Here is a 25,701-nt window from a genome sequence, read left to right as displayed (position 1 = left end):
TGAACCACTGGCTTCTTAGTTTTCTCATTTCTCATTAAAGTTTCTCCTAGAACTACCATGTTCTGTAGTTTGGCCTGTCCTGCATCTTTGAGAGCTGTGATTTCCTGTATTAAACAAGAAGCAGAAGCAGTAAATACACAACTATTTTTGGTTACAGAATAAAATTTATTACCGATTACTTTTTTCCTACTTCATACACTGCTGTTCAAGACAAAAGAATTCTCCTTCAAATATACCACATAACAGATACATAAACAGATAGATTATCTAGTTTTAGAAAGCCTGGGATAATGAAGCTGAGATTTATTAATTATTCTCTACATAACAAAACCAATATTGTACTGACAGATTAAAAAAAAATGCTCTAAATCTTAGGTAGAGATATTTGTCACAATACTACCCCTCCCACAGAACAAAATGTGTAAATCCAAGCTTCCTCATTTCTGGCTACTGTTCTGAGGCCTCCCAAGTAGTCAGAGAGAGGAGGCACCAAAGAGGACATTGGGGCCAGAGAGACCCACTCAGGCAGTGGAGCAGCCCAGCACAACAGCACTGCGGGACACCTGAGAAGCCACACAATCGGCAGAGGCTCTCTGGATGCCCCAGTGGCATTACTAACCCCCCTGTCCACCTCTGGAGCACTCTATGATGGGAAGATTCAATCCACCAGGACCTTAGGAGTTCAGTACTGCTCCACGCAGAGCTGTAGCAGAGAATCTCATCTCAAATGTGTAATGAACTATGCAAAACACCTCAAACCAACACCCCCACCCCCCTCAAATAAGCCACAAAACCACAGACAATCAGTAGAGACAGTATCTTTCAGGAGGTACTGACTCATCAAGCATTCCCCTGATATTAGCATGAGCTATGAAGTGGAAAAGATGCATTTAACACAATACCTTTATCTGATTAATCCTTTGGTCTGACAGCAACTCACTTTCCTGTGAACTCAGGTTATTAACAGCCTCCTCGAGCTTTTTGATCCAGCAAGAAACATCCTGGGCAAGTTCTTCAAAATTTTGTCCTTCCACTGGAAGTCTCTCAGTATTCCCTGCCATTTCACTTACATGTGTTATCAGTGCCTGGTATCTACTAATAAGATCACTAGCTTCTGAAATGGTTTCATCTTCTGTCAGCCCAGCCTCCCTCAATGAATTTACTAGCCCAGCCACGGAGTCAAATGGTGTTCTGAAAAATACAAAAACTTAATAAACATCTATTTGCTTTAACAACATGGAACAATCTTCTTTAGAAGACAGTTCTTAGATAGAGACCAAAGAAAATGATACCTCTGCATTAATAGTGTTTGATAGAAGTTTACAAGTTTTGTCTCATCTTTTTTGATCTCTTCTAGTTTTTCTTCCTGAGCAGTGAGCCATTCTTCCAAGACTGTGCTGCTTTCTTCAAGGCTGAAGAGAGTATAAATACAGACAGAGGTCAAAATGAGAGGCATTACATGACTAAAACCTGCTGGCAGCAGTGTTTTGCTGAAAGAGTAACATAAATATCATGCGTCTGATCAAGCAAAGTTTTAAGCACAACCTTAATTTTAAGTATCTTGGTTCATGTCACTGAAACTATCCAGAATCACATACTCACATATAACACTGAATCTGCTACGAAGCAAAAACACCACATGAAGCATACAACACCACACTCACTACCCTTTACTAAAATACCATCTCTAATAAAAAGCGGAGTTGTTTGCCATTCACTATAGCTGTTTAATAATGAATCATTTTATACCACTTGTGATTAAAATGTCAGAAAGGACATTAGTTCCCTACCTACTGAGCTGCTGGAGAGAAGCACCAAGTTCTTTTTCCCGTTTCTGACATTTGGAGATCAATCTTTGTAGTTCTGCTTCTTGTTCTCTCACACAGCTGTTAAGGTGGTTAGTGCTTGCTTTGGGCAAGTAATGCTTCACTTTATTCAATAAAGTTTTAACCTCTTGGGTATCTCTGTCTTTGCCATCAGATGTTAGAAAGTGCTGAATAAGAGCACAAACACAAGATGCATTGTCAAATTTACTGTTGTATAATAGATATTTATGTTAAAAGAGTTTCCTGTTATCTCCAACAATATTTTCTAAAGCAATTCCAGCTCCTGAAAAGGAATATATGTTAATTCACAGTTTGCTGACTATTCCACTTGTAAATGGAAAAGTTGTTGTTTGTAAAATAAGGAGAAAGTAAAGTAGACAACTTGGATTTTCTTCTCTAGAGCACAAATACCCCCAGAAGAAATAGACGAGCGGCATTCAAATCTGGCATTGACATCACTGTCTTCTTCTGCCACTTAACTGTGATTGCTTCTTGCTGATGTGGCTTTTCCATCTCTTTTCTGTTGATTCTGTCTGACTTAGAGTGAAAATCTGTCTACAACAAAGTGAATGCAAATTTTTCACATTTAAGTCCAACGTGGGTCAGAATTTCATTTTACTCTCTATATATTTGACTTTCTGCATCTTTACACACTGAAGTACTTGGTCGAGGTCCATTGACTTTCATTAACTACTGTCCTGTCTTTCACCTGCCCTGTTATGTCTAAACTTGAACACTGACACTCCATTTTAACAAAGTTTACTTTCATTCCACTTAGTGTCCTAACGCTTTAAGTTTCATTCTTTCAGCCTCAAGTTACAAAACCACTGTAGGTGAATTCACTCCCAATAATAGTGTCCTGTGTAAAAAAGTAAAACTTCAGGAACAATCAGCTTTAGACATTTTCATACTTTACCTTTAGCCTCTGCAGTCTTTCTTCCAGTATTGGCTTTGTTTCTGAGGGGTCAAAGCAGTCCTTCAAAGACAGCTGAGTGCTGCTGACCCAGTCATTAAAATTCTTGCACTGACCTGAAAAAAGAGAACATTCCAATTCTCTTCATTAATTGTATTCTGTAAAAGAAAATTCTATTTAACATGCAGATTTCAGACAATTTGTAATTACATTTATCAGGGCTACTATCAAAGGTTGCTTTTCACTACAGACCATGTGACAGAAAATGCTGCAGTTCATACTTTTTTTTACCCAACATTATTTGACAATAAACATACCTGTTCACTTGAGGGGGACAGTCTGCTACACGTAGCAGTTTTAGTAAACAACCTGGATTAGCCTATTGTCAGCTTTCCTCATTTCCACACAAATAACTACCACTCAAAAACTATTTGAAGTTGAGACTACCTTTGCACCTAATTCTACACCTGCACAATCCTTCTGTCTGCATAACCCAAAAAGTAACTAATAACACCATTCCCATAAGTAAGATTAAATTAAAAATTACTGGAAAAAGTGAAAATGTTTGATTTCTGTATTTTTTAATGAAATATTCCGACATTTGTTCCTGAATTATGCTTGATACTTCTTTGATCTTATTTTTTAAATGTAAAAATAAGAAACAAAATACTCTGATTCACATGAAGTGGTTTGTTGGAACCAAAAGCCATTTTTATTCAAATCTTTAGCTTGTTCAGAACCCTGAAGCAGTCTAAGATATCAGAGTAGTTTCAGACATCGAACCAAAAATAAATTACTTGCATAACCTTTAAGCTATAAAGGTACATAAATGTGAAATGCATTTGCTTACGGTTCAAAACATCGATAAAGTGATCTTGAAACACATGTTTCTTCTTATTAAATAAATCAGTGACACATTTAAGCTGCTTATTTAATTCATCCACATCAGGACAATCTGTCTCTTCTTGGAGTAATGTCACATAGTGTTCTTGTTGCAGAATTTTCTGGTGTATCTCCTAAAGTAAAAAATAAAATAATGACAACTGTTACAAAGACAGTTCTGAAGTGCAAGCAGAAATTCACTGTGCAGAGCTGCTTTAGTACAAACTAGAGTTCTGCAAACGGGTTTAGTCCTGCCTATGTGTCAAAATAGTTTCTTAAAGTACATTGACATTAACAAGGCAATCAAAGGTAGATATAAGCACTAAACTCTCCTTCAGCAATGTGTATACATCTGTATGCATACATAATCACATATACATTCACTCATGCACATGTTGGCATCACACAGAACAGATATGTGAAGTGCATGGTAATATAGCATGTTCCAGAGGATATAACACATAGAAGCTATAATGCCTTAGCTCTCATAGGCACTATTCCACCCCTAAATGCCTTCCTATGTATGTCAAGTCCCTGCGGTTTGAAAGATAACTTAGAAGGAGCTGGGAGGATTAATTAAAAGCTGTATTTTTCTTACAATGCCTGTGATTTCACTGCCCCAAACACTAGTGGTCTGACACCCAGAATGTGTATAATGTACTCATTGCTCAACAGGAGGTTTAAATCTTGCCGGCCTTGAACCTCCAAGCAGGAAGCAGCTCTTTTTTCACCTCTCTCCCTGGTGCAAAAAGGATGGAAAGTTAGCTTCAGCTGCCTACTGGGAGCTCCTCTTGCAGGCAGGCTCAGGCGGCACAAAGTCAACCTCTCTATATTACCCAGTCTTGGAAAAGATACAGCCCAGTATCCCCACCTCTGCTTCAACTTATCTTGGGTAGCATCCTGTTGTCATGCCTACCACTAACCATTTCCACCAGCTGCAATGGTTAACTAACTACATCTGATAACATCCAGTGAAAACAGGCTTTTCTTTCATGTTTCTGGGAGCTTAAAGAAATATTCAAGCTAGGCTCTTTGCTTGAGTTATGCTAGCAATTTACAACATATACAGGAAGAAAACTTATGAAGACTTGCCCAGGAGACAAATAATGAATGAAATTATAAAAGTTGAGTAATTTGTGGCACGCTACCTCTAATTTAGTAAAGATTTCTAAGGTGTCAGAAGGAGATAAAGCTTTTAAAAGTGATTCAGTCATTCCAATCTGTGTCTTGGCCAGATCAAGGTCTCCTTTTAGTTCTGCTGTGTTCATGCCGAGTTCACTGCTCCCTTGCTTTGTTGACAAGAGCTCTTTTATTAGCTCCATTTTTTGCACAATAGATGATCTGATGACCTTAAAATTGGAAATAAACATATAAACATAAGAAGTTATACTGGATTGATTTCTTACAATATTACAGAATTCCATGACAGACATAAAAAGCAGTTAAATTATCTGAAGTCCAGACATTTCAATCACAGTTTGTTCCAGTTTCTTTCCCTCCCACTCCACAAATTGACAAATAATAGTATTTAAGCCCTGCTTTTCTGAGTTTTTTTTTGCAGGAATGATCTCAGCTCATTTTTATTAGTGATGCATTTACTGGTGACAATTTGTCAATCTACTCCTGTGCCTACTCTCAGATGGATAAAAGGCTTTACATGTGCTTTGGCTACCATGAAAAACAGGGTTCCAGTTCTCTCTGTAACCCACCTCCCTGCAGTGACCCCACCAGGGTGAATTCCCCACATCAATCCAAACAACAGGCAAGGACAGCAGAGAGGTGGGGAGGAGCTCTGGTTCAAGACTATTCACTAAGGAGCAACAGGTCCTTAACCTTATCCCTAAGGCTTCTGCAGATTTGCATGAGACAGCAACTCAACAGGATCATGGCCGCATGCTGAAACACCACCCCAGGGGGCTCAGGGCACCTGCTGCTCCTGAGGAGCACCGTGTGCACAGTGCAAGGTTGCAGAGTCCTTTCCTAAGCTCCTTAGATCACTTTACCTCTTGAAACTCCTCTGAGTTCACTGCCTGCTGAGGATAAACACACAAATAGCCAAACTGGGTCAAGCTCAAGGTGCATCTGACAAACACTGGAAGTGGATGCTTAGGGAACTGGTATAGGATCAAGGTAGGCTAACGTGTCTCAAACAGTGGAGAAGGATATATTCTTTGCTGTGTGAAGTTCAAACAAAAAGAGGAAGATTTCCTTGTGATATCCCAAAGGAAAATGTCACAGTAAACACCTCTCTATGCAAATAGCTACATACTACCAAGCTACATTAAGCCATATCCAGGTAAAGGTACAGTTTAAAAATCACAGAATGTCAGGGATTGGAAGGGACCTCGAATGATCATCTAGTCCAACCCCCCCGCCTGAGCATGATCACCTACAGTAGGTCACACAGGAAGGCATCCAGGCGGGTTTTGAATGTCTCCAGGGTAGGGGGCTACACAACCTCTCTGGGCAGCCTGTTCCAGTGTCCTGTCACTCTCACAGTGAAAAAGTTTTTCCTTATGTTTACATGGAACCTCCTATGCTCCAGCTCACACCCATTGCCCCTTGTCCTGCCGTTGGACATCACTGAGAAGAGCCTGGCTCCCTCTTCCTGACGTTCACCCTTTACACATTTTAAAACATTAATGACAGTCAGCAGGCTGATTTGCTGGGATCTCCAAGGAGATGACGAGATCCATGGTGCCTTGTTCTGGGCCAATGGCTAAGTCAGATATCACTGATACTGGCCTCTTTCAGCAGGTCCGCAAAACAGCTGGGTTAGGTCTATGTCCCTAAAAGGCACAGGACTGAGAGAGGCCTTCATGTTTAAAATGACAGGTTTGGTTTTAACAGCTGGAGAAAGACAAAAAATGAAATATCACTGCTAATAGCCAACAAAATGCCTCCAATTCTCTTTGGGTAGATTTAAGTTAAACCAAGAAATGATTGTGGCAAAGATGATACTAGAAGCAGAGCTGTAGTAATGAGTACTGGTGTATTAGCTGTAAAAGCTTCTTCCTACCTGTAGCTCCAGTGGAGGTTCATTACTGTTCAGAAGTTCTTCTATCTCAGCCACTGTGTTATCAAATTTCTGGAGTTTCTGCTCTTGGACTCGTAAGCATGCCTGAAGTTGGAAAAAACACATCAGTGACTGTGTTTCCCTCTCAATTAAATTTCCATGTTTCTGTTAGAAAATTCTATTACTGATATTCTGATTCTTCATTTTGGCATATAGAGCTCCCACAACTGGCCCATTTCCTGATTTTCATTTTATCAGTGTAGCCATTTTTCTGGATTAGAGTCTGAAGCACTCCTATGTTTCTCAGACGAAGCAGTTGTTAATGCAAATCAAGCACAGGTTTAACAATCTTAATTATTTTACTTCTATATTAACCCAAGTAAATTTGCAAGAAAATAATCTTAGTTTTGTATTTATTTATTGCTGTTTCTATTAAAAAGGGATATTCTCAGACATTAGAGACTTAAAGTCAAGAATTTGCATCCTGATGATACACTTTGGTAGGGATATGATACAACACAACACGTGCTGTAAGCACTTTTTAAATGTAAATCTTTTGTATAGGAAAAGATTTCTACTCATTTGAATGGATTTTGGAACAAGCCAGTAATGTGAAAGTAAAGTTCAGTTTCAACTTAGGACACAGGATATAACTATAATAGTCCCATTGTCTCATATTCCCAACTCAATATTCCAAACTCCCTCAGGACAAAGTATTCCTTTGCAGTCTCTGTACAAGCAATCATCAAAACCCATTCACATGCTGCACCCCTTAAAAAAGTTTCCATTTGCATACTGGCTACAGGGGAAAGCAGAATTTCTCTCATATTATTTATACTGAAACCATCTTTAAATATACAGTCAACTAATTCATTACTCTGTTCTTTTGTGACAGGTTTCTTGAAAGCACACGCACCTGTGCTCTGCTGGGTGGTCACAAAGGACCCTGGGGTTCAGCCCTATGTAACATGATACACATTGCAACAGTTGGGGGGTTTTTTGTAATTAATATTAATGTAGAGAAGTTTCAGGATCAACAACAAAAGAAATAATAATAAATTGATAAATGAACCTGACGCCCTCTGCTCCTTATATAAATATACAAAACTATCAACGCACTGAATTCAGTTTTCACTCCTATTCCACTTTCACAGCAGCTCATGGGAAACAAGAGTTTCCCTCTCCCCCCCTTCTCTTTCGAGAATCATCCTCTCACATGGGAGCAGCCAAGTGACCTTGGTGCAGCCACCTCCAGCACAGCTCTTCATAAGCACCAGTAGAAAGCCATGTCAGGGGCATGGTCACATCATGCCAGGCTTGAGCAATTTCCAGGTAACAAAATGGCTTTTAAGACACAGTTACCAGCTGGTGCATTTTTACTGGAGCCCCTGGAGACCTGAACTACCCCAGGTAAATTCTAACAGTACAATGTGAAAGGCAATAATAATAATAATGTGACAAAATATCCTGCTCTGCACAGAGTGTGTACTACTGTTTCACTGAGGAGATCTATAGACAAAGAACACTTGGGTTTTTTACTGCTCTGTAAATTAAAACAAATGAGCAGAGCTAACAGTAACAGTAATGCTGCAAATAAGCATAATAAAAAAATAAAACCCAGGGCATTAGTAGCAAGTAAACACTGAGAAAAAGCTGCCTGCATATTTTCAAGAAGCAGATATGGGATATATTTATGTCTCAATCCCACTCAAGCAGGAAATTATTTTTGTTTAGTGGATACTGGCTATAACCAAATGGAAGCAGCACAGCTGGTCAATTATGGCCCTAAAATCAGAAATTACCTCCGTACACGAGGCTCTTCAATGGCACAGAGGTAGTGCACGTGTTTTTACACCAAACTGCACCCCAACACCAAGAGTTAATGCTATAATCTGCGTGAAAGGGGTATGGGCAGCACAGGCTCTGCTGATGTCTGCCTGCATGGCAGCCCCTGGAGACCCTTAGCAGCCAGCCACTAAGGCTGCATTCAGTTACACTGGGGAGCACACCAGGACAAGGATTTCAGGAGCAAATAAGCCACCTCTGCAACCTCTTCTTGAACTGTGCATTGCCCAGCCACTTCTGAGGCTCCAGTATTTTCACTGATAGGCAATTTCTAACTAAAAAACTACTTATTAGCCTATGCACACTCTCTTCCCTTTCTTCTCTAGGCACAAGGAAATATGTACACCACTGCACTCTAGACTACAAGCTTTCCAGGCCTTCTCTTTGCTGAATGTTTGTACAGCGCAAAAGAATGAGGGGGCTTTTGTAGTCTAAAACAGCATTTGCGGCGTTGCATGAATTTGTAACAATTTAGTATATATATATATATGCTATCTATTTATTATTTTCCAAGACCTGTATCCCCAATACATTCCACATTATCTTCAGTGAAACTATCTCCACGCAGATACAATTGCAAATGTTACAACTTCCTCTGCTTTTGCAGTGCTGACATCTCTATGCACTATGGATGTTTACAGTCAGAAGTCCACACCACTACAGTGTAAGTTAAGGGTATAAATTTCCATTCAAATTACCTTCAACTGCGTCAGGTCCTCTTCGGCCAGACGATGCTCTTTTGCATTCTTAAGTTCTGCATTTGCCCAAGCGTCGATTGTGCCAGATAAACTAAGAAGTTTGTCCCACAAAGCCTGAGCTCTTCCCAAATTATCACAGTAGTTTTCAGTCTTTTCATTGATCTACCACGAGATTTATAGACATAAAACAGACACAGATTTCAAAAAAAAAATGTTGATTTACATTCTAAAAGCAAATGCAGCATAATAGAATGTGAGTGAGATTAAATCACTCAGAAAAACAAGTGCAGCAAGGGAAAAAAAATCTCATGTGTCTTCACAGTAAAGCGGTCATGGAGAAGATATTTAAATCCCTGCCACACATGTCGCCAAACATAACCAATCACAATGGCAGCTTGCCAGTTCTAAGGCAGGTTTAGGAAGGAGCCTTGCTCATTAATGTTTATCTACTCTCAGTAAATACCATCTAATCTCAGTATTGATGCACTGCTTAGATTGACAATGGGCAAACATTTCTCACCAAAAGCATCAGCATTGTAATTCTCCAAATTGTCTCCAAAGTCTAAATCCACAGAAGTTGTTGCGGAAGGTTACAGATTCATGCAGGAAGCACAAATACTGCCTTTCTGCATTTCCTAGAATTATTTACTGCCAAGAAGTACCCATGATATAAACTACCTGAGAGATCATTATGCCAACAGACAATGTGCAAGCATTGCTCTGGTAAATACTTGGATTTAACTCTTAAGAATCTTTGCCATATTGCACTTAATTTATTCCAAATATTACACACGCGTCAGAATCAATTACTATAATGCATAACAGATAAGACCACCCTGATAATTTACTTTTTACATACATCCAGCCATCTGTCCACAATAATGTTAGCCTCATTCTCGAACGGCGGCTCCTCAAAGCTTCTCATTTTATTGAGCTGGAATTGAAGATTTTTGCAGATCTGATTTATTTTGTCTACATCTTCAGAGTGATCATTGAATTCCTCTTTTGCCTCTTCAATCTGTGAAAAAGACCAAATGGGTATTTACGAGTATGTTTACTTATGACTGTTTATTCAGCAAAACATAACTGATGTGCTGTTCTTTTTAGTTTAGAGAAACAGCTTTACACAAAATAATCTATTTTATGTAATATGATGAGACTAGGAATGTATCCTGTGTTGTTATATCCCTGTCTTGCTGATAGGAACATTTCCCTGTTACTCTGTTAGTGGCTGCAAAAGAGCTGAGTGGGAACTATGGATAATATACTTCTAACTAAAAGTGCCAAAATCACAGTTTGCTTTAAAAGTCACAACGGCAAGATCTGAGGGGACGGTACATCCATACACAGAACCTTGGCTACAGAAGTAAACAATGCACAACATAGCAATCATCTGAGATGCTATTACAACTTTAAAAAATATAACTTGGCATTCTGATCCCCAGGTTTTGAACTGCTTCTTAAAAAAGCTTACATCCTACTTAAACATTGCCATTGTCAAATACTGTATTGCCAAAAGCTGAAGTGTGTCCCTTTTTCCTACTTTCTATTTAAACACTAGACTGCTTCTTTGTGTTTAATTGTAACGTCAGTGTTTACAAACAACATGGAAGCTCGCTGGAAAAGAAATACTGACCTCTAGTGTTAGGCAATTTGATGTTAAAAGCTTTCCTTACTTCCCAGAGACAAGCACTCCTTCTCATATAGATACTGCCGGCCACGGAGACAAAGGGAGGGACAGCAGAGCAGCACTCACAAACCAGAAGGAGGCAGAGAATCTTCTCCGTTATTATTTTATATAACTATAAATAACAAATCATCAGCATTCAAGGACATGCCTTGTACTGTGCTGCAGCTATTGCAGACCGCAATTCAGAAGGGGAGCTGCAAAACTCAAGGTGAGGAGGGAGAGTTTTTAACAGAGCGAGGGGTCTCCAGACAAGCAGGGGCTGGGGTATGCAGGTGATGTCCCCTGCAGCCTGAGCCTGAGTGATATGAGGTGCCAGAGGTCTCACTGGTGAAACCAAGAAAAGACCCTGCCTCAGCTGAAGGGGGCTGGCACACAGGGACATCATCCTATTGCCTGAGGGAAAAAAATGCTTACATTCTTTCTTAAATTTAACCAACCCAGGCACTGCCTGAGAGCAAATGTTCCTGAGTGATATGGGTGATACCTCATCAGAAAGCCTAAAAATGGGATCTGAACAAATAGTTATATAACCCAGCCAAAAAATGTGAAACCTGTACAGTAAAATGGTCACGATGGGCACGCTGCTGTTCACTAATCCATTAGCCACGGACAGCTATGTCCAGTGGCTGTACTCACGTAACCAAGAAGAATGTGGCTGGTTGTCAAATTTTTGTCTGAAAAAGTGGTAAAGTTTAAACTAACTGAGGGGTGTCCAGCAATGCCTGCTCATTCAGTCTCATCAGCTAATGCAAAAGCTACTGCAAATGTTTAACTGCTTTAGAATCAAAGAATGGTTTGGGTTGGAAGGGACCTTAAAGATCATCCAGTTCCAACCCCCCTGCCAGCAGCAGGGACACCTTCCACTAGACCAGGTTGCTCAAAGCCTCATCCAACCTGGCCTTCAACACTTCCAGGGAGGAGCAGCCACAACTTCCTTGGGCAACCTGTTCCAGTGTTTCACCAAAGACAGCACAGAGCAAATATCGGTTACAGAGGCCAAGGCTCTTATATAGAAGGTCTGTCTTCTAAGTAGGTATGTAACACAGGAGAAGCAAAAGAAGAAATACTGGACTATGTTCTTATGGCTTCTAACCATGACACTGTTTGGTCAGCAAAGTCACCATGAGGGCAGAGATTCCTCCTGCAAATGTAACCAGCTCAAGGAAATACTGTATTTTCACCCCAGTCAAAACTATTTTGGCCTTCAGAAGTCCACACCCCAAGGCAGCACCATGCTGGCAATCCTTAAGCTGCCTCTGAGCGTGGTAGCAACGGACATACAGTAAGGTACACAAGCTCCAGCCTGGGAAGCAGGATAGATCTGTCATGGCCCAGTCTCTGAGCAGACATGCCATGCTGACACAGCCTTACAGCTCCTCTTCCTGATGCCGCTTGCCTGGGGACAGCTGAAGATCTCTGCACAGCACTGCATGCTGCAGACAAACCCCGCAGCCCTGCCAAGTGACACTGAATTCTGCAGTGAATTTAGATCAGTATCCAAGGAGAAGATACCGATCTAAATTCTTGGTTATAAGCTGCAGTGACAGCAGAGCAACAAGCAGCCCCAAGAAGTTGCATTACCTATTATTTTTGCTTTAAATGGTACAACGTTTTAATGTATCTTCTTAGTAACAAATGAATTTGCTACTTTTGCATATTTAAAAACTGCCCAGTATCAGGTTTTTAACTTGATAGAAAATACAGAAATATTCTAAAGGGTATGGGTATATATGGCTGATTTCAACATCTGGTTTTGGTAGGACAGGATTTCACCTTATTTTCATACTAGATCATGGTTTTTCTATGTTTGTTTGTTTTTTAATCCCTCTCCTTTAACAAGAACCTGATTCACTAAGCAAAACTAGACATCAGCTTCAAATAAAACCAGGACATGGTCTCTAAATGTATTTTGGAAGCCAAAGTGAAAGCAAGGTCTTAACATTTGCCCTGAAGGCTGGGTATGCAAGGGCAACCCTGCACTCAAACACTCCAGGAAAGGCTTTTCTTTCTTTTTCAGTAAGTTCTTGTTACTCACCTTTGTTATTAGTCTGTTCAAATTCTCCTTCCCCATGTAAGAAGTTTGCTGTGAAAGCACGGCCTCCTGTTTCTGGATGATGCTGGTCAGATTAGTTTTGCAGCTTTGATACTGCTTCAGGAGCTCCAGAGCCCTTGCACACTGCTCCTGGCTATTAAAGAGAGATGTATTATTTATGGCCTAAGCATAAAACAGCAGCTTCAACCTCATGTCTGCTTCCTTCTCCTACATTCAAACATGTGGGGAGTTTGGCTACTATGTTTGGAAGAGAGAAAAGGGGAGATAAACTGTACCAGTCATAAACCCTGCAATACTGTGTGATACCTGGTGTGGTACTTGGAGAGTTTTTGGAATCAGAAATGCTCTTCACTGTCTTATGCCTCTGATTCACATTTAACTGTGATGTGACTGAGCAGTTCAGGTTTATACAATACTCTCCACCTGAAAGGTGAGCTCAGTCACCAGTAAACTGAAATACAATGTGTAGCAGGTATCACAACAGCTCAATGGGAAATACCACCTCAGCCCAGCCTGCAGTGGGATATAAAAACAGATTACTCCTTCTGACACCTGTGCAGGCCAGAAGGATTAATCAGAATTATGCCAGTTCAAAGGCACCTTTAAAAACTGCAAGAGAAGAACAGATGCCCTGGGTCATCAACCATAGCCCTTTCCAGTCCTCACTCTCTCAGGTTTATCAAATCAAGTCCCTTTAGTCTTTTCCTGCATAAGAGAGTCTCTGTTTTCACAGCTGTCGTCTTCCATTTGTTTCAGTTTGACTTTTATTTTTGAATGTGCTGGCATGAAATTCACAGCAAATACAGAAGATACATCATTCTCAGCAGCAGACAGGCTTTTCTTCTGGATACCAATTAAGTCCAACACATCACTGCATAGCTGCCAAATGATGGGATTGTGATGTCTTTAAAATGTATAAAATTCATGAGCTTTGGCTGCAAACTCCTATGTGCAATGCTTGGCTTTATGATACTTTACAGCATCATAATAGTAACATTTGCTACTGTATCAGTATCTCATTTACTTTAAAGTATGGTCTGAGGCTTTTTTGCTGTTTCATCTTACCAGTAAACTTCTTACTTACACAATGCTACTTTAAAATGTAGCTTTTCTCCTTACCATTCAACAAGCAAGAGTTTTGTATCCTCCCATAACCTCTCTGTAACTCTGCACTGTTCATTTGCTTCCTCTGCTTTTTCCTCTTTGATCTGTGGGAGCTTATTAGCAATTTCTCGCATAGGTTTCATTTCAACAGCAGCACAATCCAATTGCTTTTCCAATTCCGTTAACGATTTTACCCTTTATTAGAAGAAAAAAAATAATGAAATACAGCCTTATATTAAAAGTCTTTTATTTTTTTCCCCAATGTAATCATTAAGTTCCCTAGAAATTCATCCTGAGCTGCACATATATTAAATGACATCATGAAAAGTCTAATTTGATCTTCAGCTCGTGTAATTTGACACAGTCCTTCAGACGAGCTATGCTGACCTAAGCCCTTTGAGAAAAATCAAAAATCCTAAAGGCTCAACAGGGTCTGTATGAACATAGTGAATTATTTTGTATTAAAAGGTAAGTGCATTTTAGCTAGCTTAAAATATGGTCTAAGAAAGGAAGTTATGCCATAGTGTGGCATTTGACAACTTAAAAAATGGTCACAGTTTTAAGCTCCTCTCCCCTCCGTTTTTTCCCTCCACATAAACACTACTGAATTGCTTAGTCGTCCTTTGCAAGGCTGCAGAGAGCTTCTCTGAAACAGTACTGGAGACACACAAACCATGTCAGTGGCTTTCTCAGGGTGTGGTAAAATATTACAAGGCTTCTACACTGCAGAGTTTCAGATCACATGCATCAGTGCTCAGCAAGGAGACCCGTCTCCCTGTTTGACAGTTTTCTTACTGAAAACTAACACCATAACAATCAACTCCCTTCTATTTTTTCTTCATCAATGCTGCTTCAAACAAACACATACATAGGAGTTTAAAAGAAGAGGAAAAATGGAGAAGGCCTCCTTACATAGGCTGTGATGGAACAAATAAAACATAAGTTTACAGCTTCTTTCAAGGCTGCACAGCTACTTCAGGACACATTCAGGTTTCAGTGCTCTGCTGCAAAGGGGCTACAGGACCTCTGAGTTCACTGAAATTATAAAATTAGAAGAGCTTTAAAAAAGAATTCACCTTTGTTGAATAGCTGGAATTGTTGGATCCTTCAAGCCTATTTTGTCAATTCTGTCACGTAGATCCTGTATGTTTTTAAGGAGTTCACTGTTTTTTGTGGAAAAAATCTCGTATAAGTCCTCTTCCTCTGTAAGCATCTGTTCACTTGAGGGATCATAAATCGCATTTAGCTCTTCAGATAAAGTCAGAACAAGGCTTTCACAGCAAGTCTTTCTCCCACATTCAGCATCTTCCAAACAGATATCAACTGTTCTCAAGCGTTCATCCAAACATTTTGCTTCTTCTCCCATGTGAGAAACTTCTTGTGCAGCCTCCCTCAATGCTTTTCCCTGTAGTTCAGGTTGACCTGAGGAATCTTGGAGACATTTGATGGAAGACTGAATCTTCCTCAATGAGGCCATAAAAGCTTCTAGATCTTTAAGGACTGTCTCACGGATCTGCATTTTATGGCTCATTTCTTCAAGCTGGTTTTGATAGTGAATCATAATTTTACTTGCTGCTTGCAGATCTATTGGATTAAATTCATCTCTTGCTGAACTATCTAGGTGTTCCAATTGTTTGCACACTTCAATCTGATTTAATATGGATCTCTGTAGCTCCTGAAATTGATAGAATGACCAACAGTGTTAGCAAGTGAAAGAAAACCAGTATCCTGCATTCAAGCTGAACCTATGACTGAAAAACCAATTATACTCACAATAAAATAAGTATGCTAAACAGGGTGGTTAAGAAAGAAAACATCTTTTTTCCTACTCTGGACTTTGGTGGAAGGAAGTAAAAAGAAGAAAAAACAAATAAAATAGTATTCCATACACAGGGAATTTGTTCAGCATTATAGAAAGCCCAAGTCTCTTTCCATCAGTCAGACAAAAAGGAGAGAAAGATGATGAGAGTTCTGGGACTGAAACCAGCAGGTTCTCAGAATGGGAGATCACTCAGAGCACAGGTGGGCACATAGATGTTTGGTACTCTGACATTTTTTAAGGCCTTTATGCTATACTTTTGGAGGAGGCTCACATGCATTTAAAAATCCTTTGTTGCAGTCTGCATGCTGTCTGATTACAGCCCTCAGACAAACAGCAGCATGTCAGTGTCGTGAAACTCCAAAGGTACAGAGAGCTGGGAAAAAATGCAGGGCCCTTCCAGCCAAAACGAGGCATCTTAGACAGAGTGCACACGCTCTCTGCCCTACAGCTTAAGAGACATAAACTCTACTTCACTTGAGAGCCAAGGGCAGAGAAATGCAACTTTCAGTTCTGCACAGCAGTCAGTGTGTTCAGCTCAGAGTGCATGTCAAGAACAAAACAATATTCACCCTGTCTAACAGACAGACCAGAGCCAAGGCAGAAGATATTTATAGCACGTGAGCAAGTTACTGCATACATGCGGAGCTTCCAAAACCATCCTGGGGTGTGCTCAGATACCTCAGCAGATGTGACACAAGGCAGCTTAGCTGAGCTCACAAATTAACACCACATTATGTGTATGGCTCTACAAAGTGATATAAAGTGGGAAAATCTGGATCAAAGGAAAGTCCTAACCTGAGATGAAATGTTCATGACCATGCTCTTTACAGTAGAGCCTACTGAGGGTCCCTGGCTGGCTCTACAGGAACAATGGCATTTAAAGCAAAGGGAGTAAAATGCTGTTACAGACTTCAGAAGGTCTGGGAAGTCTTGTGAGTGGTCCCAAACTCCTGAGTGAAAATCCCATTAAGTTCTTTAGTTCCTAGACATATCAAAAACTATTCTGTCTAGGGTGTGGTCTCTGCATTTTGCCCTTACCTTTAGTTCCCTATAAGCAAGATCACTGTTCATCAGATTAAACTGCTGAATGTCCTTTTTCTTCAGCCTCTGATCTAATTCACAGAGAAGAATGGATTCATTTTCTATTGGCAAAACAATTTCCAAAGCAGTCCTTAAAGAGTTTGTTCTACAAGAAAGGTAACAAAACATGAACTGGGAAAGCAAACAAGAAAAGACACTCAACATTTTCTAGCACAAAAAGCCACAAAGATAATGTAACTGACTGTCTAACAGATCTAATCCTCCTACTGCAGTCAAAGGAGTTTTTCTATTGATTAATAAGAAAAGCAGTGTGACTTGCAGTGAATTTAACCAGAAGTTCAAAGGAAATAACAGTAAACATGGCAATACTGCACAGTAATGTTCCAAAGATCTGGCTCTGTGCTTCTTGGAGAGATTCACTCTATTTGCAATGTGTATATGAACCAAGTATAATTAAGAAAAGCTTAATTATATGCAATTTTTTTTAAAAAAGGTTTAAAATGTGCAGGTATGTTCTGTAACACAGACCATTCCCTTCACAATACACACATTAGCTACAGTGAACTATTCCTTAGCTAATACCATGAACTGTCATTTTATACCTGGTACTTATAATATCCTGAAGTTCTTTCAATTCTCCTTTTAGCTTGCTTCTCTTCTCGGAGATAGCAGCCTGCTGCACTTCATCCACAAGATTTTCTATGGCAGATGAGACGTTTTCCAATTCTGCCCAACCAGAATTGGCTTCACTCTCTATCATCTAAAAGATAAGCAGTGTTAATTGCATTAATATGATACTGTATCTCTCAATGGACTGGGCAGTTAATAAAATTACAGTCATAAGAGTCTCTGCAGAAAAAGTGAAAACATCTCCTGAAGGTAAGAGTATCTACTGCTTTCTTTAAGACTCCATTTTTAGCTGCCTGCAAATGTCTATCAACTTTTTATTATGAGAATTTCCATGTCAGATATATGCCTTGGCTACATGTTATAAAAGGTTCAGTAAATATGGTTCAGCCATTTTTACTGCAAGAATGAATGGAAAATATCTCAACTTAAGTTATATTCAAAAGAACAAAAAATAAATGTAGAATTGAACCGAGTTCTGAGATGCTAGATAACCTTTGTCCTCCTTTCAAGCAAAGACTTGAAAAATTACAGTAATATATTCTCCAACATCAATTATGTGCCTTTTATCATCCCCTTAAGGTTCTCACAAACCTAATCATGTCCTGGAATAGTTTCATTCTGCATATACACCACTGTCATTTGGTCGTACAACTGATGACTCCTCCAGCTCTGACCATGTCCATCACTTACCACTCCTACTGACAAAAAAGCTGCTTTACGTAGTTATTTTTTCCATTAGACTTATTTCAGCCTGCAGATCACAAACTAAGAACCACCAATTTCTTCTTTCAGCAACACTTGCAAAACTCCACTGCTAAGTAGGAATGCAGTCCTGTTGAATGTTAAACTCTTTATTTCCTTTCTACTTCTAATAAACCTGGTTGTAAGGAAGTTCCTTTTCACTTGGCAACACACATAGCACAGAGAGTTGAGGGCTCTACATGAGAAAGTAATAATTTAGGCACCAATTATGTTTTTAAAAGATTAATACTTACCTGGAGTTCAAGCAGTTTCCTCTGAAGGCATGAAGTGCCTTTTATTTCATCAGTAAAGCCAGATGCTACTTTATCTCTGTTGATTTGTAAAAGTTCCTCCAGGTTACTTCTTTGTGTGTTATAGCTAAAGAAAGATGCAATCATTTTCAGGTAGAATATTACTTCCAGTTTAGTGGAACATGGCAGGGGTTGGGACTTGCTGACCAATAAATTACCATAAAAAATAAGCACAGTTTATTGCAAATGCATATTTTTACCTAAGTCCCAAATGAATGGACATAAATAAGCAACATACAAAAGAGTTGAGAAATTGCTCACCTGGCTAATTTTCAAGTATGAATGCCTGCCTGCATTCTCTAAATTCAGTCTTATGAAGGTAAAAATGTCAGCTCTTTAAAAAACTGGCAGATTTTTTTTTTATTTTGCGGTATTTGAAGTTATTAGTAAGGTAGTTACAGATTTTTCTGCCCCAAGAAAAGAGCAGAATAAAAAGTTTTATAGCTCTAAGTGTTCAATCACAGAGTAACACTTATCAATTACAGAGTAATATGAAGTAAACTGCAGTAGAACAAGAATAGAGTTCTGCACAGCAGAAGTGCACCCTATGTTTGATACATTCCATTAATTTATGAATGTCTAGCATAGTATCATCTCTTAATATACATGAATTTTATCTTTTAAAAATTACCTCTCTAATAAAGCTGGTATGGGCAAATCACTGTCTTCCTCAAACTTCTTTGCATAGCTTTCTCCATTGTGATGTTTCACATCTGGCTCCAAAACTATATCTGTAGCAGGTCTTGAGGTCTAAGTAAAAAAAGGTAAGAATGACCTCTGCATCATGCTGTGTCAATACATAGTGAAGACTAACAGATATCTGTGAACTCCTGAAAGAAGCAATTGTTTCATGTGTCCCAAAGCAGATGAGAGATACCATTCATGAATACAAGATGCATTTAAGCTCAACCATGAACCAAAAGAGAAGGTTTTTGAACACTTGCAGCCAGGTCATTCATTCCTTCCACAGATCACGGCTCTTTGGCAATCACAATCCACTTGTGTAAATGTTTTCTGCAGTTCCATGGACATCTTTGGGCAACCACAATGCACTGTCTTCTGCAGCTTCTGTCAGGCTGCTTATACCAGATGCATTCACATGTCTCTCACCCTTGATCCCAGTCTATTCTTCAGTTAGAGGCTGGCTGATGTTAGTTATACAACTCATGCTTTGAATATCCGTGAGAGAACAGATTTCATCATCATACCAGGGACAATATTAGTAGCCTTACAAGAGATCGCCCTTGACAATAGCCAGTTCCTACATATCTTCAAACTTTATGTAAATGCAATGGGTCCCTTCCTACAAAGCACCAGTGTGGAGGCTCACTAATGAGCTGTCTGCAGTCCTACTTCCATGAATGTTTATCCTAAACAAGATGTCGTCTGTTGCATCCAAATGATGAACTGCAGTATCTTCCCTCTCTGAAATTACTTCAAAAAAGTAACATGTGTTCTGGATTTCTCTATATTTTTCTAAAACAAATGCCTCCAACTCTTCACTATTTTTCCTCTCTGTGTCCTCTGAAACTTGTTCAAATTTCTGGGACACAATGGAGGATTCGCACTTGAACACAGCTTCACACATGACTCTTCCAGATAAAACCCACTCTTTAGCAAAATATAATCATAGAATGGGTTGGGTTGGAAGGGACCTTAAAGATCATCCAGTTCCAAACCCTCTGCCAGGAGCAGGGACACCTTCCACTAGACCAGGTTGCTCAAAGCCTCATCCAGTCTGACCTTGAACACTTCCAGGGAAGAGCATCCACAACTTCTCTGGGCAACCTGTTCCAGTGTCTCACCACCCTCACAGGAAAAAATGTCTTTCTCATCATCTCAGTATCCCCTCTTCTTCCAGTTCAAAGCCATCACCCCTTGTTCTGTCACTCCCTGCCCTTGTCAAAAATCCCTCACCAGCCTTCCTGTAGCACCTTCAGGTACTGAAAGGCTGCTAGAAGGTCTCCCTGGAGCCTTCTCCAGGCTGAAAAGCCCCAACTCTATCCGCCTTTCCTAATAGGAGAGGTGCTCCAGCCCTCGGATCATCCTCGTGGCCTCCTCTGGACTTGCTCCAGTAGGTCCATGATATGCCAGAGCTCTCCAGGGAAGAGTAACACCACCCCACAACCTCCAGCTCTGAGCAGATGCTTGGTTGTCAGAAGTCTCCTTGTGCTCCAGGTCACCCTGGCAAGGGAGGCTGCTGAGAAGCCAGCAGTGAGGGGATCGGCCGTGGTCTACAGGGAGCAAAGCCCCGGCAGCACTACCATCAGCACGCTGGCAGAGCTGGGAGCTGGGAGAGGGGCTGAGGGGCCTGGCCTGCCCCAGCACAGCTCTACTGGGGTCTGACAGGGACCCGGAGCCATCCCTCTGCCCTGCACCTCCGCAGGGCTGGGTGGGGCCGCCACCCCCTCACTGCCAGGCACTGAATAACACAAGGTTGGAGACTCACATCTCCTTAGGATGCCTGGTCCTTGCTGTTCCTCACATGTTACTTTTTAACATTTACTTAGTCTACATTCCCAAGCACAACAGGTTTTTGATGTGTGACTGGAGGCCTGAGGTCCTACCACAATAAGAACAGTAACAGAAATAATCAGTTTTTCCTTTTGCCAATGACCCCCCCTAGACAGAGCACAGTTTTCTAACAGTATGTATGGGCTTCTTACCTCCTGTACTGAAAGGATATCAATTTGTTGAGAAGAACTGGGCTGTTCTCCATTCTCAGAAGCAACAATGGAGCTCCTATGGTTTTAAAGAAATTGCAGCTTAAGAAAAAAATATGAAATGCAAAGGGGAAAAAAAAGAAATCCTGGCTAATGATTAAAAACAGTGCAGCTGTGATGAAGGCTAATCAAACATTGTACTTGCTAGTCTATGTACCTTAATACTAAATGTTTAAATGCACAGTTGCTCACAGTAATGTACATAGTAACCTACTTGGTAGTACATTCTCAATATCACCAGATTTATCTGTATATCTAATTTCTATGAAGCTACAACACGTCATGCACTCAGTCACCCACTCTTTCACAGATGACTGTCCTTTTCCAGCATGAGACAGCAGGGTTGTGTAAGTATCTGCCACAATTTGTTGAAGCTTTTCTAGCTTTTGTTCATAGTCTGCAGTTAGTGTCTGTATCCCTGGGACAGCTTCTTCTGATAGTCTTCCCAGTATTTTAAGGTCTTCTAATGACTTGCTAAGTTCCCTCAGGCTGCCTTTGTGTGAAAAAAAGGCCTAAACAAAGAAAAACAATATAATAAACTCATGTTAAGTCATAAGGATATGCAATTATTCTCATACATTTTTTTCTGTTTCCACTGTCTTCTTGGATGAGTGCACTTAAAGCATAAGCTGTCAAATCAGGAGAGAAACATTTATTTTCCCTCGATTCTTTTTCAAATAAAGCCAGGAAAGAAATTAGGATTTCTGGCAACATGTTCCTCAGTTGCATTCACAAGACTATAATGACTCTTGCTTGATTTTTGAATTCATTATGTTACTACAATTTTATCTACTTTTGGTTCCAAGTCCTCTTCACACTGCCATCAGATATACATGTCCCATTAACTACAGAAAAAACAAATTGGAAAATTTATTTATAATATTTCCCATCAATAATTGTACTTTCTAGGGTGAAATCAAGATATACTAAAAATCTAACAAAAATATGAGCAGAAGGAATACATCTGAGAACACTTATTTCTCTATACGCTTGCATATGTAATATTTGCTGAATGTGAACCCAGGAGAAGCAAAGACTAAAATTCCACTGAATTAATTCAATGAAGACCAGATTTTAATCAGGAGAACAATTTCTTACCCTTATAAGTGGTAAATTGGCCACACAAATGCATCTCAAAGAGGAAGATGAAGGAAATTACTAGAAGCAATGAAGTGTAAAACTCATTGCTTATGGAATATATAAGTGAAACATGAAAGTCTTATGTCTAACTTTGTGGTTAATCTATATACAGCACAAACACAGAGGTAAAGTGTGGCTATTGCACTGTGAGAACATACTCTTACCTGAAGGCATCCAACACCATCTATGCAACTGTAACAAATGAAGGGAGTCACAGAACACATAATCATTTCCTATTTGTACATTCTGCACAGCTAAATCTGTTTTAATGCTTCAAGGTTGTCTTTAAAATAAATAGAAAAAAAGATACCATCCATGTAAGAAGAAGGTAATTCTACCAGTCTGCAAGAAGGCTAATAACTGCTGTCAAAGAAGGTAAGGAAATCATTTGGATGGACGTTTTGTTCTGTGCTGACATAACAGAGAACACAAGGGCCCTGTTCCAGAAACACAGGCTGCAATAACGTACCTAAAAAGGAGCAAGAAGGACAGACAGTGCATTCACAAAGAGAGGCAGGGGAGTAGAAAAAGAGTGTAGCAGGTACCTCATGTTCTTTGATGAGCCCTTTGGTTTTATCCATACTTAGGAGTTTCTTCTCTTTGCCTAATTGCTTATTGATTTTTTTTAAAGTTGTGTTAAATTTCTTCTTTTCCCTTTCTACAATAAGCTGGACACAGGATATAATTTCATTATGAACTTCCTGCAAAATTCAAAACACATTATCCTTGTGAGACAGTATTACAAAGCAAATAAAAACCTCAGAACATACAGTGACAAAAAAATTGTTTTCCAAAGATGCCAGGCCTAATGAGAACAGACAGTGTATTCTCCTTCCTATATTATCTCACCTCCCATCTTTTACGAACATCTTTACTCTTTTCTTCCACTACCAGCTTTTCATGATCAGATGAAATATTTTTCAGTTTTTCAGCTGCTTTCAAAAACTTGTCAAGAACTTTATTGTCCAGAGCATTAAAAGCTTCCTGCAAGAAAAGCATCATAACAAAAAATAAACAGAACTGAATATAGCTTATTTACCTAACAAAACTACATCAGTAGCATACAAAAACCATGCATAAAGCATATATACATAGCATGTATGGGCTGTGGTGGCCCTTGCATGGGTGAGTATGAGGGCATTCTGCACCCTTGAATGTCTGCAAAAAGGTTGCAGGCAATATCAGTGTATGCTCTTGGGAGAAAAGCAGATGTTGTTCTTGTATCTCCTCTTTTAGAGACAAATTTGGTACCAAAGAAGAAAGATTAAGGTCCCTGAACTCTTGTCTCATTTCTAGGGAATATACATGGCCATGTCCCATGCCTGTTAGAGAGCGGGTGGAAGGTCTGCACCAGTGCCAAGGGACCTTATGAGATGGCCTGGAGTGAGGGTCTGTGCTGCTCCCGCCACATGGCTGCCCAGGATTTGCTGTGCAAGATGAGGCAACATGGATCTGGGGCACTTTCATTTTTGATACCTCACTAAAGACCCCTTTGAAGAGACTCAGATTTTGAGATTGAACACTTTCTTTACCAGTTAGCCACTGGGAAAAAAGAGGAGATTCAGTATTTATATTCATAGTTTAAAAGCTTGTCCAAGAATTCAGGCATGTGATTCTTGATGGGAAGCTTAATTATTAATCAGGTAAAAAAAAAAAGGCTGTAGTTCAGAACATGATGAGTTCTGATGGGATGATGGAGTAATTTAAGCTAAGACAGGACACCGAATAAACTGCCACACAGATTTACATTTCTTCATTCAAGCTGTCTGCCAAGTTAATATATGCTAACAGTGCTAAATCAAAAAGCTGAGAAAAGCACTAATAGCTACCAAAAAAAGAAAATCTGGTATTTTTCTCACAGTGTTACCTCAGCCTTTTAGATATTAAATAGCACTAAGAAATACTCAAATTCAGGTGGCTCAGAAAACAAACCCACCTCATATCTTGAATTACATTCTTCAGGACTTAATTTTTGACTGACAAGTTGCACAGCCTTTGAAATGGAGGCCTCAAGTTCTTTCTGGGATTCTTCAAAATTGAGCAAAGCCTCCTTCTCTGAGGGTCTCTTCTCAGATTTGGATAAGATGTTGTTCATGTCACCCATTATAGCCTTGGAAGAAAGAGACTCTTTTCAGATCATGCCTCAGTGTCAGTAATTACATAAAGCTACTGCTTCATAACATCACTCGAGTTTTTCAAATCAAGATATTGATCTTTGAAATTTTCTAGTTGTTGCTCCGATAAGAGTCTGGCAGACTGATTCCAACAGCATACAACACTTTCTATTTTAGATGAATGACAAGGAGTCTTCCTAATCACATAATGATAAGTTAGAGAAGTCTGTGTGTATAAAGTACAATAACTATAAAAAAGGAGTACCTCTATTTTGTCTCTGGCTTCTTTAATTCGTGCCTGCAGCCCAGTGGTGTGAGAATGCTGTTGGGACACCTGACTTGAAGCATTTTGCATCAGGGATTGCAATATCTCTTCTGCTGCCACAACTTGTCCCTGGCATGAGGTTCCCCTTGCAGCCAAGCTCTGGTTGAATGAAAAGCATTAAAAGCCTCTACAGTATTTATGCCTTTTTGTTTAAAGAAACTGAATGAAAAAACAGCATTGGTCATGGATGGTCAATATTTGGTCAAGGAAAAATCTTACATTCAAATTATGGTCAGTGTATTGCACTGCAAAAATCTCTGTGAGAGAGAAAGAAATCTGCTGCCATCCACAGGGGATTCTGTTCACTGAAACAGCCTTTCTGATACTGTGATAACTCCCGTATCTTTGCCTCAGAGCCAATTAGAAGTATTTTTTAAACGTGCTCTTCCATCCAAACAGCTTTCCAATTGAAAGTACAAACCACACGTTTGGATATGCATTGTCTGATCATGAAGTCATCCAAAAGTACGCACATATCAAGGCTCAGATTTTCTTGTGGTATTCAGAACTAAAAGCCAGGAAGCAGCTGGGTATTTTGCATGCAAAAGTAGTGTGCCATATTTGAATATTTATCATGAAATACCGTTATTAGGGCTGTTTTGATCTATGAATATTCAACACCTTTTCCCGTTTGAAGTTGCCAATTAGCATTCTTCTAATGATAATCAGTGCTTTATTCTGGATCTCGACCTATTGTATCACAGGTAATAAACAACCTGATCTCTTCTGCTCACAGACATAGAGATACAATACTGGTCACATTTTTGGAAACTGTATTTCAGGGTGTCTTTTGTTACTTCCTTGTATCACACTGCAAAATAAAGCTT

The 25,701-nt window shown here is 39.6% G+C and overlaps 1 protein-coding gene across 1 annotated transcript in view; it reads right to left on the bottom strand.

Moving 5' to 3' along the window:
- Positions 1-25,701, bottom strand: part of LOC104520457 (nesprin-2) — a gene marked incomplete at its 3' end in the record, with an annotated part of 59,910 nt that overhangs the window by 7,549 nt on the left and 26,660 nt on the right. The window contains 24 exon segments of the mRNA XM_029083514.1: position 1; positions 3-104; positions 903-1,191; positions 1,293-1,412; positions 1,791-1,993; positions 2,743-2,855; positions 3,590-3,755; positions 4,770-4,970; positions 6,641-6,742; positions 9,181-9,342; positions 10,040-10,198; positions 12,906-13,056; positions 14,043-14,222; positions 15,104-15,702; positions 16,888-17,035; positions 17,493-17,650; positions 18,516-18,639; positions 19,204-19,322; positions 21,239-21,314; positions 21,596-21,807; positions 22,981-23,136; positions 23,285-23,419; positions 24,372-24,545; positions 24,815-24,973. The exon segment at position 1 is cut by the window's left edge and continues 73 nt beyond it. Of these exon segments, the coding sequence (XP_028939347.1) occupies position 1; positions 3-104; positions 903-1,191; positions 1,293-1,412; positions 1,791-1,993; positions 2,743-2,855; positions 3,590-3,755; positions 4,770-4,970; positions 6,641-6,742; positions 9,181-9,342; positions 10,040-10,198; positions 12,906-13,056; positions 14,043-14,222; positions 15,104-15,702; positions 16,888-17,035; positions 17,493-17,650; positions 18,516-18,639; positions 19,204-19,322; positions 21,239-21,314; positions 21,596-21,807; positions 22,981-23,136; positions 23,285-23,419; positions 24,372-24,545; positions 24,815-24,973 (4,009 nt within the window).

The sequence above is a fragment of the Antrostomus carolinensis genome, unplaced genomic scaffold (genome assembly GCF_000700745.2).
Source record: "Antrostomus carolinensis isolate BGI_N321 unplaced genomic scaffold, ASM70074v2 scaffold42380, whole genome shotgun sequence".
In the NCBI taxonomy this organism is placed as follows: domain Eukaryota; kingdom Metazoa; phylum Chordata; class Aves; order Caprimulgiformes; family Caprimulgidae; genus Antrostomus; species Antrostomus carolinensis.
The sequence above is the reverse complement of the archived record's forward strand: the minus strand, read 5'-3'. Positions and strand labels throughout refer to the sequence as shown.